A 14,777-nucleotide genomic window follows, 5' to 3' on the forward strand; every position below is an offset into this window, starting at 1 on the left:
AATTCCTATGTTGCCGCGAATATTAAGGTCGTATAGTACCCTACAAGCTAACATTATCGCGAATAGTTCAGCTTGAAAGACACTACAGTTGTTGGGAAGACGGTGAGATATACTTACCCCAGCGTCTTCACAGAAGACACCAGAACCAACACCACAGCTCATTTTAGAACCATCTGTAAAAATGCTGGTGGTATATTCGCTCGGTAGGTTACCCCTACACCACTAGCTCCTGGAAGGAAATCTCACTTTGAAAACTCTATCAAAATCAGTGTGTGGGGTAATACAATCGGATGGTTGGTTCAAGATTGGAGGTAATTGGCTTAAACTCCCATATAAAGCATCTTTTAGAAAATTAGTTATTCATCAAGGCGATCTGCCAACAAAAGAACGGCCACCTTTTGAAATTCACTTCATATTTACGGCATATGCTTTGATCGTGGGTATTCAAGATTCGACATAATCGAATAAAACACTTCTACTTGGTTGAGTTGAGTTGAGTTCCGTCAGTCTAGTACTAAATTAGTGACATAAATCGCATTATTGTTCAAAAAATACAATTTTTGGATTATCCGTTAATTTTTATTCATTCTTATTCACTTATAAGAAGTCCTATTAGAAAATCTAAAAATGACTTGTTTTCTGCTATAATTTTTGACACAACTGTATTAGAGTTACTAAAGTAAATAACACTATTGTTAATTTTATTAATTAATTTATTATTTATATTTTAATATTTTAAAAGTTGAGGTTCATAAGTGCTGAAAAATAATTTATTTCAATTTCTTTTTTTTTCAGGTTTTTCTGTATTACAATTTACCGTATAACAGTTTCAAAAAAGTGAAGAAATGTAAGTTACTAAAAAAGTTAATTTTATATTTTTTAATAGAAGATATACACTAGACTGAAACTGTTATAAAAACATAGCTCCAGTCAATTGTGCAATTATATTTTAATTAAAAATTTAATTTATGGCAAAACTGTTATACTACAAACTGTTATTTTCCCAATTTACCTATATTAATTATAGGTATATAGAAAAAAAGTTCTGTTGTTAATATTTATTTAATTGTTTTTATATATTTTCTTTAAATTTATTTTCTCTAATAAAAAACAAAAGGACAATTGGCATTATTATAATAATAAAATTTTCTTATTTTTCACATTCTATTTTGTCATTTATGGCAGATTTTAAATTAAATAAGAAAATTATAATAATTTTTAAAGTTTTACTTTTTTACTTTCTTGAGTTTTCGTTTTTTGTCTTATAAAATGTTTTTGTGTGTGTTTTAATTTTACTTTAGGTGTAGATTTTTTTGTATGTATAAGTGTAAAGATCATCATTCAAATAGCACTAACTGTTATACTTAAATATTTGTTTAAATTTACTTTACTTGACTCTTCATCATTGTTGAAATATAATAATTTTCCTAGCAAAAAATATATTTGTTTTGTGTTTAGTTTTATGATTTTCTCATTTTATTTATTTGTATGATTTTAATTAGTTTTTTTATTTTTAAATGAAATGTATCCTTATTAAACCTTTGCTAACTGAAGATTGATTGTATTAATGAATTTGTTTAATTAATCGTTTGTATTTTCTTGAAAATTTTCTCACTTTTTATTATATTTTTGTTTGTGTTTTATGAAAACTAAATAATTTTTATTTTAAACTTAAAGAAATTATAAGATTTGTTGTAGTATTTTAAAAAAAGAAAGAAATTAAAAATAAAATTAACTGGCATTTAAACTTAATATAAACTACGATATCGTCATCATGATGTTGTTTTGGCAGTTGTCGCAGACGACTGCGGTTGGACATGACCAAAACGTGGTAGGAATAGACCAAATTTCGATTCGATACCATTTAGTAGAGGTACAGCAGCACGATAGCCACCAATGTGATCGGCATTAATACGCACATTAGTGGTGTCAATAGCTTTGGGTTTATTGACTTCGGAGCCAGTGGGATGAGAGCCACCAAAATCAACATAGAAGAGACGTTGCAATAATTCGTAGGTCACCAAGGTGACACCGAATTGTGGTGATGAACGGAAGACACGAGCTTTAAAATATAAAAGAAGAAATATTTTTTTATGTTATATATAAAGAGAGTTTGTTTTAGGCTACTTACCGGCTGTTCCCTTCCAGAATGCTCTGGGACCTTCTTCAGCCATAATTTTCTTTGTAGCATCCCATACACCACTATAGGTGGTTTGTCCGGATCGGGCCACTACCTGTAAGCGGGTCTTTATCACATCAGCGGGTGTTACCAAAGAAGCAGCTGGTACACCAGCTATGGCACCAGCAGCCAATAAAGTTAGAGGATGATTGTAGCTGGAAATAGTTTAAAGAGAAATATTAAAAAATGGAATTTAGAGGAAAGAATCTGACAAGGTGTAGTTTTACAGAACAAATTTTAAAAGAAAGCTTTTTGTATAACAGTTATTTATTAAACAAATTATTTTGTAACAGTTTATCATTCGTAAAAAATTCTGTATAACAATTCCATTTATAGAAAAGTTTGTGTAGAACATTTTCATATATAGAAAATGTTCCGTATATTTCTTCTACAGAAATTTTGTCTGACGAGTTCTTCAATAGATTTTTATACAGTTTCTTCTAAGATAATTCTGAATCTTTCTGTAATATGTTTCTATATAACTTGTTTTAGAAAATTGACAGTATAACAGTTTCTACCTAAGATATATTTTCAGTATAACTGTTTCTTCCATAAAAAAGTTTTTTGTAGAAAATATTTGCTAAAACACTTATTCCAAATAGAATTCTATATATAAAAGTTAATTCTATAGAAAAATCACAGTATAACAGTTTATACTACCGACATATTTCTGTATAAGTGTTTCTTCTGTAATAAATAATAATTTTTCTATAAAATTTTATATATAACAGTTTTATCTATATAACGTTTTCATTATAACAGTTAGAAATTATTGCTGTAGAACAGTTTCTTCTTTATAACATATTCACAATTACACTTCTATATGTTTTTTGATATAACAGTTTCGTTAACAGCAATTTTTTTGTATAACAGTTAATATTGAAGAGATATACATACATATGTATAACATTTTTTCTATAAAATGTTATGTATAACAGTTTGTTTTGCAAACAATTTTTAGTATAACATTTCTTTTATGGAAACATCTCTGCTTAACACTTTCTTCTATAGAAATTTCTTTGTATAACAGTTTTTTATATTGAAAAGTTTTGTTTAAAATTTTTTTTTTTAGAAAAATTTGAATGGGTTTTTATACAGTCTCTTCTACGATAATTTTCTATCACAGAATATTTCTATAATATGTTTCTATATAACTTGTTTTTATTGAAAATTTACAGTATAAAAGTTTCTATTGCATATATATTTCTATATAAATGTATTTTCAGTATAACTGTTTCTTTTATAAAAAATTTTTGTACAACACTTCTTTTACAGAAAAACTATAATTTTTTGTAGAAAATATTCAGTATAACACTTATTCTAAATAGAAGTCTCTATATAACAGTTAATTCTAGAGAAAATTTACAGTATAACAGTTTCTACTACCGTCATATTTTGTATAAGTGTTTCTTCTATAATAAATAATCATTTTTCTATAAAAATTGTATATATAACAGTTTTTTCTACATAACGTTTTCACTATAACAGATTCTCCTACAAAACTATTGCCGTAGAACAGTTTCTTCTATATATTTTTTAGTATAACAGATTCGTTAACAGCAATTTGTTTGTATGAAAGTTAATAATGAAAAGATATATTTTGCAGAAATTTGTTTGTATAACATTTCTTATATAGAAACATTACTGTTTATCATTTTCTTCTACAGAAATTTCTTCGTATAACAGTTTTTTTATATTGAAATTTTTGTACAACAGTTTCTTCTTCAGAAAAATTTCTTTATAAAAGATTATTCTTTAGAAAATTTCCAGTATAACACGTTTTCTGTAGAAAGTTTTTTGTATAACAGTATATTTTAGTCAAAATAATCAGTATAGAAAATCTCCTACAGAAAATTTTCTTCTATGAAACACTTTTATAGCTTTTTTCTTCCTATAACTTCTCAGTTTTTTATATGGAAACATTTCTTCTATAGAAAAACGTCTCTACATATAAGTATATTCTCTACAAAATTTTCTTTATAAATGTTACTTTTATGAAAAATGTTTAACAGTTTTTTATGAAATAGTTTCAGGTCAACTCTTTCCTTTTTATAGCAGTTTCTTCTATAGAAATGTTCTGTATAACAGTTTCTTCTATCAAAAATGTATACAGAATATTAAAGAAAGATTCGCTAACAGGAATTTTTTTGTATGACAGTTAATAATGAAGAGATATACAATAGATTTTTCTATTGAAAATGTTCTGTATAACAGTTTGTTTTACAGAAATTTGTTTGTATAACATTTCTTATGTGGAAACGTTACTCTTTATCATTTTCTTCTACAGAAATTTCATCGTATAACAGTTTATTATATTAAAATGTTTTGTGCAACAGTTTCTTCTTTCTTAATAAAAGTTTATTCTCTAGAAAATTTTCAGTATAACACTTTTTCTGTAGAAAGTTTTATGTATAACAGTTTATTTTATCAGTGTAGAAAAAATTTCTCCTTATGTATGTATATTCTAGAAAATCGTTTATACAACAGATTCCTTTATGGAATAGTTTGAGGTCAACTCTTTCTTTATTTATAGTAGTTTCTTCTATAGAAATGTTTTGTATAACAGTTTCTTCTATCAAACATTTATATAGAAAACAACAGTTTTCTTACAAACAGTTATTGTACAATAGTTCCTTCTATAGAAAAATATATTAATAAAAGATTCTTCTATAAAAAAGTTGTATTGAAAATTTCCGTATAATTTTCTTTTGCGGAAAATTCTTTGTATAACAGAAAGTCACCGAATTACAATTTAGAAATCTTCCTTGAAGAAAATTTATCGATTTCTATAGAAGTACACAATTATATATATAAAAACTTTTATATCAGAACATATTCGACCATTTTCTGGCGATCAAAAATCCCCCTTTACTCTCCCCTCAAACTCACCCATCTTCATCGGCAAACAAAGCCTTCGTATGAGCATAAGTTGGGAAATAAATAGCCGAAAAAGGTACATCACGCAGCAGACAAGCACGAGCACCCTTGTACAGACCAAACAAACCCAAATCACGCACAACCGATAAGGCACGAACTTTACTGCCACCAGCAATTTCACCAGCAACTTGCAAACGAATTTTAACAATTTCCAAAGGATTTGTAAAGACCACTTGAGAGGCACCAGCCTATATAATAAAGAACGCATTAAATTTGTTCGTCCAAATTTCTTCACAAAATAAAACTTACACAACCACCAGCTAAAATTTCAGACCACAATGGAATTTTACCCTGTTTATCGGTACATTTATCACGCACTAAATCGTTGACAGTTAATTTGATGGCTTTTTCGGGTGCCACACCCATTAATTGAGGCAGTAGACCACGGTAAAGACCCAAAACACCTTCATGGCGTATGACCTAAAATATAAAGTATATGAAAATAATGCAGACTTTTTCCAAAAAAGAATCATGTTTTTTACCTTTTTAAAACAATCAAAGGAATTTCTATAGGCCACCTCACCAATGTATGAGCCTGTGCGTTGATTTTGCATGCGTGTCTTGACCAAATCAATGGGGTAAACAACCGTAGCACCCACGGCTTTTGAAAATAAAGAAAAATTATTTATTAAAATTTTTATTTTTATTAAAATAAAATCAGTTAAACTTACCGCCTGCCAAAGAGCCCAACGTAAAACGATATGTGCTCTCTAAAATTTGTATAAATGCTGATCTATCGGCTGGACTTTCCACGGCCTTTATTTCAGCCAATCTAGTGGTGATATGCTTCGTATAGTGCTCGGGTGCAATATTGCTTAAATCGTTATAGACAATGCGGCTGAAATTTTAATAATTAAATAAAATTGTTTACTTTATGTTTTAAAATATTATTATAAGGAACAATTATTAACATAAAGGGATCTAGAAATGTAAAGGGCTGGTCTGGAGTTAGAAAAAAACTCAAAAAAAACTATGTTAACGAAAACCATAAGAGGAGTCTTGGTAATAAAATATTTATGGGTTAATGTTGTAACACTTGCCTACTTGCTTGTATCTTTTTACGTCTCCACCAACTATTTTTAAAATTTTTTTACATTTTTTTTTTAACAATTAACATTAAAAGAGAAACAAAAGAGGGATAATATTTGCTATTAATAGTTTCTACACTTTTTGTAAAATGACATTATGATTTTAATATTTAACAGGTTGAAATCTAATAAATTACATGTTGAACGTTTTTGAAATCAGCATGAGAATAGTGATCATAATACTCGGAAATTTTGCTCAGAGTGTGTCTATTTTTAAGATTACTTACTATATTAGAGATTATAGTTTGGTCATATTTATACTCTGGACTATGGAACAGTCTATGGTCTCGACTATAGAACTGTAGTCTGGACTATTGTTCTAAAGAACACTCTATAGTCTGGACCATACAACAGTCTATAGTCTGGACTATAAAACAGTCTATAGTCTGGACTATAGATCAGTCTTTAGTCTTGACTATAGATCAGTATATAATTTTTACTATAGATTAGTCTATAGCTTTGACTATAGATCAGTCTACAGCTTTGACTATAGATCTGTCTATAGTCCTGACTATAGATCAGTCCATATTCTTGACTATAGATCAGTCTATAGTATTGACTATAAATCAGTCTATAGTCTTGACTATAGATCAGACTATATTCTTGATTTTAGATCAGTCTATAGTGTTAACTATAGATCAGTCTATAGTGTTGACTATAGAATAGTCTAGTCTTGACTATAGATCAGTCTATGGTCTTGTCTATAGTTTAGTCTATGCATAGTATTTACTATATACCAGTCTATATTCTTGACTATAGATCAGTCTTTCTCATTTCTTGACTATATATCAATCTGTAGTCCTGACTATAGACCAATCTATAGTCTTGACTATAGATCAGATTATAGTCTTGACTACAGGTCAATCTATAGTCTTGACCATTGAGTTTTGACTATAGATCAATCTATAGACTTGACTATAGATCAATCTGTATTCTTGGCTATAGACCAGTCTACAGTCTTGACTATAGATCAGTCTATAGTGTTAACTATATATCAGTCTATAGTGTTGATTATAGATCAGTCTATAGTGTTGACTATAGATCAGTCTATAGTCTTGACTATTGATCAATCTGTAGTCTTGACTATAGATCAGACAATAGTCTTGACTATAGATCAATCTATTGTCTTGACTATAGATCAGTCTTTAGTCTTGACTATAGATCAGTCTATAGTCTTGACTATAGATCAGTCTATAGTCTTGACTGTAGATCAGTCTATATTCTTGACTGTTGATCAGTTTATAGTGTTGACTATAGATCAATCTGTAGTCTTGACTATAGATCAGACTACAGTCTTGACTATAGATCAGACTACAGTCTTGACTATAGATCAATCTATAGTATTGACTATAGGTCAATCTATAGTCTTCACTATAGATCAGTCTATAGTCTTGACTATAGGACAGTCTAGAAATATAGATCAGTCTATTATAGTCTATTATAGTGTAGATCAGTCTATAGTTTTGACTATAGATCAGTCTATAGTCTTGACTATATATCAGTCTATAGTCTTGACCATATATCAGTCTATAGTGTTAACTATAGATCAGCCTATAGTCTTGTCTATAGATCGTTCTATAGTCTTGTCTATAGATCATTCTATACTATTGACTATAGATCAGTCTATAGTCTTGACTATAGATCTATCTATATTATTAATTAAATCATGTCTAAAAAGGGGTCGAGGATAGTAATAAGTATCTCCCTAATTTCACGACCCATAGGTAACTCTTTCAGAGTACAATATTCATCATAATAATTTCAAAAACTTTCAATATTTAATTAACCTACTAAAGGATAGATGACACTTAATATTTTAGACATGTATAAAAAAACTATAACTAATTAGTCTTCTAAAACTCACCCAGTTTGATGTAGAGCTCCGGTCAATTGAAATAGAATATCAATTTCTAAGGGTGTAATTTGACTCATAGTTTGAGCAGCATATAAAAGTTCATCTTTGGTAACTGGTTCTGTGCGATTACCTTGTGTAGAATGTAAATAGATGCGTTTTATCAATTCCATATTATTTAGCAACGATGTGAAAGCCATAAAATATGGAAAGCTTACCTTATGGCCTTCAGTAACCTATAAATAGCATTAAAAATTAATAATTAAAGAAAACTTTAATTGTTAGTTATAGAAAAACAACTTACGGCTACTAAATTATCTTTAACATCGGCGGTGAGTAAATGCTTTTTAACTTTAACCATAATATCTTGAAAATCTAATGGAGAAATATATCCAGAACCAGCTGGATCTTTGCTACGGAATGCTTCCATCGCATATTCCTCATGAAAATCATGAAGTAATTGAGTAAATTCAGCGTAATTAATTAAACGTTGTTTTTTCTGCAAGAATAGGTTTTGATTAAAGTTTCACCTCAAGAAAGTGTTAAACAAACATTTTTACTTACTTCACCAAAATATCGTTTAATAAAGGGACTGTCTAGGCTAAAAGGTATTTTTGAATGTAGTTCAGTTTTTTGTACGACATCAGCAAAATCACCTAAAAATTTCATTAAAATTTAATTAAGTTTAAAATTTGATTAAAAAGTATATGGTGTTAAAACTTACTGTAGGATACTGTGCCATTGCCTTGACGATCGAATAATTGAAAAGCTGTTTTATATAAAGCGTCTGGTGTACATAATAAACCTTCAAAAGCTTGAAATTCTGAGAATGATATAAGTCCATCCTTGCTTGTATCAGCAATACCCGCTAATAAACGCACTGATTCCTGCAATTTGAATTAGAAATAAAATAAAGAATTTTGAAAAATATGTTTATTAAATGGCTTTATAATTTGTTTTTCTATAAATTATGTACATGACCTTAGGCCGTTAATTTCAAACCGGTATGAACTGAATATTAAATCTTAAATTATGATTATTTTCATGATTTAACATTTTGGTAAGTTTTATATTTAAATTCTAATCTATCTAAATATTTGTTGTTTTATGACTGGGCTAGTAGTACCTAAGCACTTTTTTTGATAGTGTTATCTATTTGGGAATGTCTGTCTATTTGAAAAAAGTTTTTGGTCTGTATGGAAGACGTGCCTTTAATTAGGTTGATACAATCAAAGTAGGCTAGACAGAAAAAAAGCTTACTAACAATATTAAAATGAATATGTAGTATATAAAATCATGAATGGAAAGTTTATTGGGTCATATTTACAACAATATTAATTATGTTTTATTTTAGCAATTGAACAATTTTATCAGTCAATTAAACGATCACATATGTAGCTCCCTCAGAGTCTTATCTATACGCTTAAAAATTTCGATTTAAATTTACAAATTTCTGTATATAAATTCAAATAAACAGAAGTAAGATTGTGACTGTACGTCGGAAGAAGTTATGCACGTTTTTTGAGAAGTTCTGCTACCCAAAGTTTTGTGGATCCCGACTGTTAAACACATGATTGGGTCCTAACAAGAGCTAAGGAGCAAACTATGCTGTCGAATATAGTTGATTATAGTCTTGACTGTAGAGTCATCTATTGTTTTAAATATAGAATCAACTAATAGTGTCGAATAAAATCTTGACTTTAGTCAAGGCTTAATATAGTCTTCACTGTACTATTATAATCCGGGTCTAGAGTTTTTCAATTTTAATAAAATGCAATTTTGGGAAATTTATTAGACTACACACTATCTACACTGAATTTTAATAGGTCATTTAAGACCAGAATACCGACAAGGGATGATTGTGCCGCGAACATTGTCCTAAGGGCCGACGTGATGGCTCAAAGACAGAAAGGGGCTTGGGTTCGGAATCTTTTTCTGCACGGTTCTTCAGACAGAGATACAGTCGCGAGAAGAATCCGGGAACTAATTCTCAAAAATTCGACCATACATATATACTTGGACAGCCTTGCATCAATCAAGGCTCATTACTCCAATGTTATTAAGTAGAAATGTCTTCTCAATTGTATTCAATTATAGGCACAACTGACACAACATCACGTTGAGTTGATATGGGTTCCAGGACATGCGGGCATCCCGGAAAATGAAATATTTGATGAATAAGCAACCAAAGGGTCATCCCTAGACTTAACCCTTGCGCAAAGGGATATTTACACTCACATGGCGACTCTATCAAAATTGATAGATGACTGGGCTTTGAGTGAGACGGAACTTAGGTGGTCAAATATCACCACTTGTAGAATATCGAGACTACTCTGGCCCACTCTGACAACGGATAGGACTAGGACTCCCTTGTCTCTTAGTAAAAACTCAATTAGACTTTTAAATGGTATAATTACTGGGCACTGTGTAATTGGACATATGTCGGAGCGTAGGGTCTACCCACATTATAGCTACAGTAGAACCTATACAATACCAATTATTACAGATCATCTATTTAGTTTCTTAATTAAAATTAATTGATAAAGTTAAATTTTTATACCTTAAAATAAATACAGTCTAAAACAAATTTAATAAATCAAAACTTTCATAAACTGTTTCACGCAGATGACATTCGCATGTCATAAGACATGACAGTAAAACTCACAAATGACATTGAAAATGCTAACTGAAAAAGTAATAAAAAATCCTTGAGTTTGTAAATTACCAAAAAAAAAAAATACTATTCCTATACTTAATTGTAATGGCAAATTACTCCAAATATAATGTGGCCAATGTGGGTCTGCAATATATTCCCCATCAAAAATGTTCGGTTAGTGTTCTTTTTAAGGAGACACACTTTTTGTGAAATGAAGTTCATGGACATTGGACGTTTTGATACGAAAATTTAGCAATAATTGATAAATATCACTCTTAAATTATATTAATATAAAAATAAAAAAAATATATTTCTTTCATACTTATTTTATATCAAATTCATTTCTTAAACAAAGGAATTAGTGGTTAAAGTCAATACATATTATAAAGCCAAAATACAGCCAGACAATACACATCACGTGTCAAGGTCAAATAAAGAATTAGAACCAGAATAAAGCAAATACTAAACAAACAAAAAAATAGCAAAAAAATATAGAACAAATTGTTCAATGACTGATTAGTTTAGACTGATCTAAGATAATAATTTCATTAAATCAATAACTTGTTCTTACTAGTATAAATATTTCATATTATGTCTAAGGTAATCACAATAATAATTGTGTTAAATTTTAATAAACAACAAAACTTAAATGAACATTATTTAAGTGCAATCATGATTAACACGCGTCTAATAAGTGACTTTGTTTTGACGTTCATCGGTTAAATACAAAACGTCATACAAACAAACAACCAGAATTATTATGATTACGACAATAATTATTGCTATAAATGAAAACAAAAAAATTATATTAAATTAAAGGGGGTGATTTCGAGTGTTAATTATAGTTTGCTGGTGTGTTTGTTTTAGGAAGTTTAGAGAGTATACATTTTTACTGCTCGAAAATTAGTACATAGTAAACAATTTTAAGTCGTCTAATCACCCGATAAGTTTATCACTAGCAAGTTAGTTTAATTTCAAATTAAGTAAATTAATAGATGATATTTAAAAGAATTTTTTCTATGGAAGTTTTGTCGGAATCTGAACATGATCTTTTATAGCAAGTGGATAAGATTTTGATTGCGACTTTTTAGGAAACATGAGAATGACATGAGACGATCACGAGTTTTAATAGAAATTTATTCAGATTCTGACCACGACTATTTATAGAAAATTTCTCAGAATCTGCATAAGATTTTCTATAGAAAATTTCTCGGAATCTGAGTTAGATTTTCTATAGTAAATTTCTCAGAATCTGAGTAACATTTTCTATAGAAAAGTTCTCAGAATCTGAATAGAAAATTTCTCAGAAACTGAGTAACATTTTCTATAGAAAATTTCTCAGAAACTGAGTAACATTTTCTATAGAAAATTTCTCAGAAACTGAGCAAGATTTTCTATAGAAAATTTCTCAGCATCTGAGTAACATTTCCTATAGAAAATTTCTCAGAATCTGAGCAAGATTTTCTATAGAAAATTTCTCAGAATCTGAGCAAGATTTTCTATAGAAAATTTCTCAGAATCTGAGCAAGATTTTCTACAGAAAATTTCTCAGAATCTGAGCAAGATTTTCTATGGAAAATTTCTCAGAATCTGAGCAAGATTTTCTATAGAAAATTTCTCAGAATCTGAGCAAGATTTTCTATAGAAAATTTCTCAGAATCTGAGCAAGATTTTCTATAGAAAATTTCTCAGAATCTGAGCAAGATTTTCTATAGAAAATTTCTCAGAATCTGAGCAAGATTTTCTATAGAAAATTTCTCAGAATCTGAGCAAGATTTTCTATAGAAAATTTCTCAGAATCTGAGCAAGATTTTCTATAGAAAATTTCTCAGAATCTGAGCAAGATTTTCTATAGAAAATTTCTCAGAATCTGAGCAAGATTTTCTATAGAAAATTTCTCAGAATCTGAGCAAGATTTTCTATAGAAAATTTCTCAGAATCTGAGCAAGATTTTCTATAGAAAATTTCTCAGAATCTGAGCAAGATTTTCTATAGAAAATTTCTCAGAATCTGAGCAAGATTTTCTATAGAAAATTTCTCAGAATCTGAGCAAGATTTTCTATAGAAAATTTCTCAGAATCTGAGCAAGATTTTCTATAGAAAATTTCTCAGAATCTGAGCAAGATTTTCTATAGAAAATTTCTCAGAATCTGAGCAAGATTTTCTATAGAAAATTTCTCAGAATCTGAGCAAGATTTTCTATAGAAAATTTCTCAGAATCTGAGCAAGATTTTCTACAGAAAATTTCTCAGCATCTGAGTAACATTTTCTTAGAAAATTGTTCACAATTTGAGCAAGATTTTCTTTAGAAAATTTTTCAGAATTCGAGCAAGATTTTTTATAAAAAATTGTTCAGAATCTAAACAAACTTGATCTGAGCAAGATTGTGTTTAAGATATTGTACAAAATTTTAATAATATAAAAAAAAAAATCTCAAAAATTATGCAATTTCTTAACGAAGACTAATCAGAGGTAAAAAAATTATAGAGCTTACATGAAAAATGATTACATTCCTTTAAATGACATCTATAAACAATTTATAGTGTATCCGCAATTTAACAACAAACATTAAATTACAAATTGCTATAAAAGATCATAAATTTATTTTTTTACAATTTAACAACCCAAAAGCAATTGAGGGTTAAAGATACAAACAAGACGAACAACAATAAAACAAATCAAAACAATTGTAAATTGTAGTATAAAAGTAAGAAAGAAGAATTTAGTCGATCCCCCCATTATTTATAGTGGTGGGTGTGAATTTTTGTGTGTCTTCTATAATTTGGATGTTTGCCATTTTTTTGCAAAGTTTTTTAGTGTATAAACTATAAAATTTAGCTAATTTACTACTGTTGTATTTTTTGCTTAGTTTTTGATACATTTTTTTTGTTTCTGCTTATCAGCAATTTGTTTCTATAGTTTTTTGTTTAAAATCAATGTAATAGCTTTTTTCAATTACAATAAATAATACTTACATCATTAAATGCGGCATCTGTGAATAAACCCAAAAATTTCCTTACAAAATCATCGCTAGTCATAAAATGTTCACCATTCTTTTCGTAGGTTGCGTATTTTTGGAAGACTTCACGTAATTTATCGGTGCTGGCACGTTTTAAAAACGAGTGACCCTTTAAGTAGAAAAAAAGAGAGAGCGAAACATATAAGAGATTAAATTTACAATTTCAAATGAGTATTATAATTTGTATTTTTAAGTAGGAAATAGAATGTAAGATAAAAATAAAAAAATGCAATTAAAAAAATAAAAGTCATAAGAACATTTACAACAAGGTCATTTAGAAGCAACATGTGTTACTAATGATTTAAGAGCAAAAAAAATTATACAAAAAGAGAGTATTATAAGAGTAAAAGTACAGAGAAGAATTGAAATGTATTTGGAGAATTGTTAATTTAACACTTTACTTTGTAAAGGTTTTGCTGGAAAATATTTTAAAAATTTACTTAGAATCTGAGTTAGATTTTCGTCAGTAAAAAGCTCAGAAAGTTAGCTAAATTTTAATCGAGAAAATAGCTCATAATTTGATCTAGTTTTTAGTTAAAAAATAACTCAGAATCTGAGCTAGATTTCCGTTGAAGAATAGCCAAAACTCCGAGCTATATTTTCTCTAATGATTTTCTTTATAATATAGCTCAGAATCTGAGCTCGATTTTCTCGAAAGAACAGCCTAAAGTCTGAGCTAGATTTCCGTTGAAGAATAGCCAAGACTCTGAGCTATATTTTCTCTTATGATTTTCTTTATAATATAGCTCAGAATCTGAGCTCGATTTTCGCGAAAGAACAGCCTAAAGTCTGAGTTAGATTTTCGCTAAAGATAAGCTCTGAACTGATTCTGATTCGATTTTCATTAAAAAATATATAGCTCATAATCTGATCTAGATTTTAGTTCCAAATTAACTCAGAATCTGCACTATATTTACATTGAAGAATAGCCATGACTTTGAGCTATATTTTCTCTTTTGATTTTCTTTATAAAATATGAATCTGAACTAGATTTTCGATTATATTTTCTCTAGAGAATAGTTCAGAATCTGAGATAGATTTTCTTT

General features: G+C 28.7%; 1 protein-coding gene across 8 annotated transcripts in view; it reads right to left on the reverse strand.

The window, feature by feature from the left end:
• Nucleotides 1-1,375: 1,375 nt before the first annotated feature.
• The window catches only part of LOC119610065 (calcium-binding mitochondrial carrier protein Aralar1), a 50,873-nt gene continuing 37,471 nt past the window's right edge, over nt 1,376-14,777 (reverse strand). For 4 of the 8 annotated variants that reach the window (XM_037965148.1, XM_037965152.1, XM_037965151.1 and 1 more), the window contains 12 exons: nt 13,688-13,840; nt 8,781-8,943; nt 8,621-8,712; nt 8,361-8,555; nt 8,069-8,292; nt 6,157-6,189; nt 5,788-5,954; nt 5,599-5,717; nt 5,366-5,536; nt 5,069-5,304; nt 2,132-2,334; nt 1,376-2,062 (listed from right to left, as the gene is read on the reverse strand). In XM_037965148.1, the coding sequence (XP_037821076.1) occupies nt 1,773-2,062; nt 2,132-2,334; nt 5,069-5,304; nt 5,366-5,536; nt 5,599-5,717; nt 5,788-5,954; nt 6,157-6,189; nt 8,069-8,292; nt 8,361-8,555; nt 8,621-8,712; nt 8,781-8,943; nt 13,688-13,840 (2,046 nt within the window). In that variant the 3' untranslated portion in view covers nt 1,376-1,772. The remainder of the gene's footprint in view (nt 2,063-2,131; nt 2,335-5,068; nt 5,305-5,365; nt 5,537-5,598; nt 5,718-5,787; nt 5,955-6,156; nt 6,190-8,068; nt 8,293-8,360; nt 8,556-8,620; nt 8,713-8,780; nt 8,944-13,687; nt 13,841-14,777) is intronic. The other 4 variants (XM_037965150.1, XM_037965153.1, XM_037965155.1 and 1 more) reach the window with 2 other exon arrangements.

The sequence above is a fragment of the Lucilia sericata genome, unplaced genomic scaffold, assembly GCF_015586225.1.
Source record: "Lucilia sericata isolate MDLA Ls3-8-SP2 unplaced genomic scaffold, ASM1558622v1 Contig001110F_arrow, whole genome shotgun sequence".
Lineage (NCBI taxonomy): Eukaryota > Metazoa > Arthropoda > Insecta > Diptera > Calliphoridae > Lucilia > Lucilia sericata.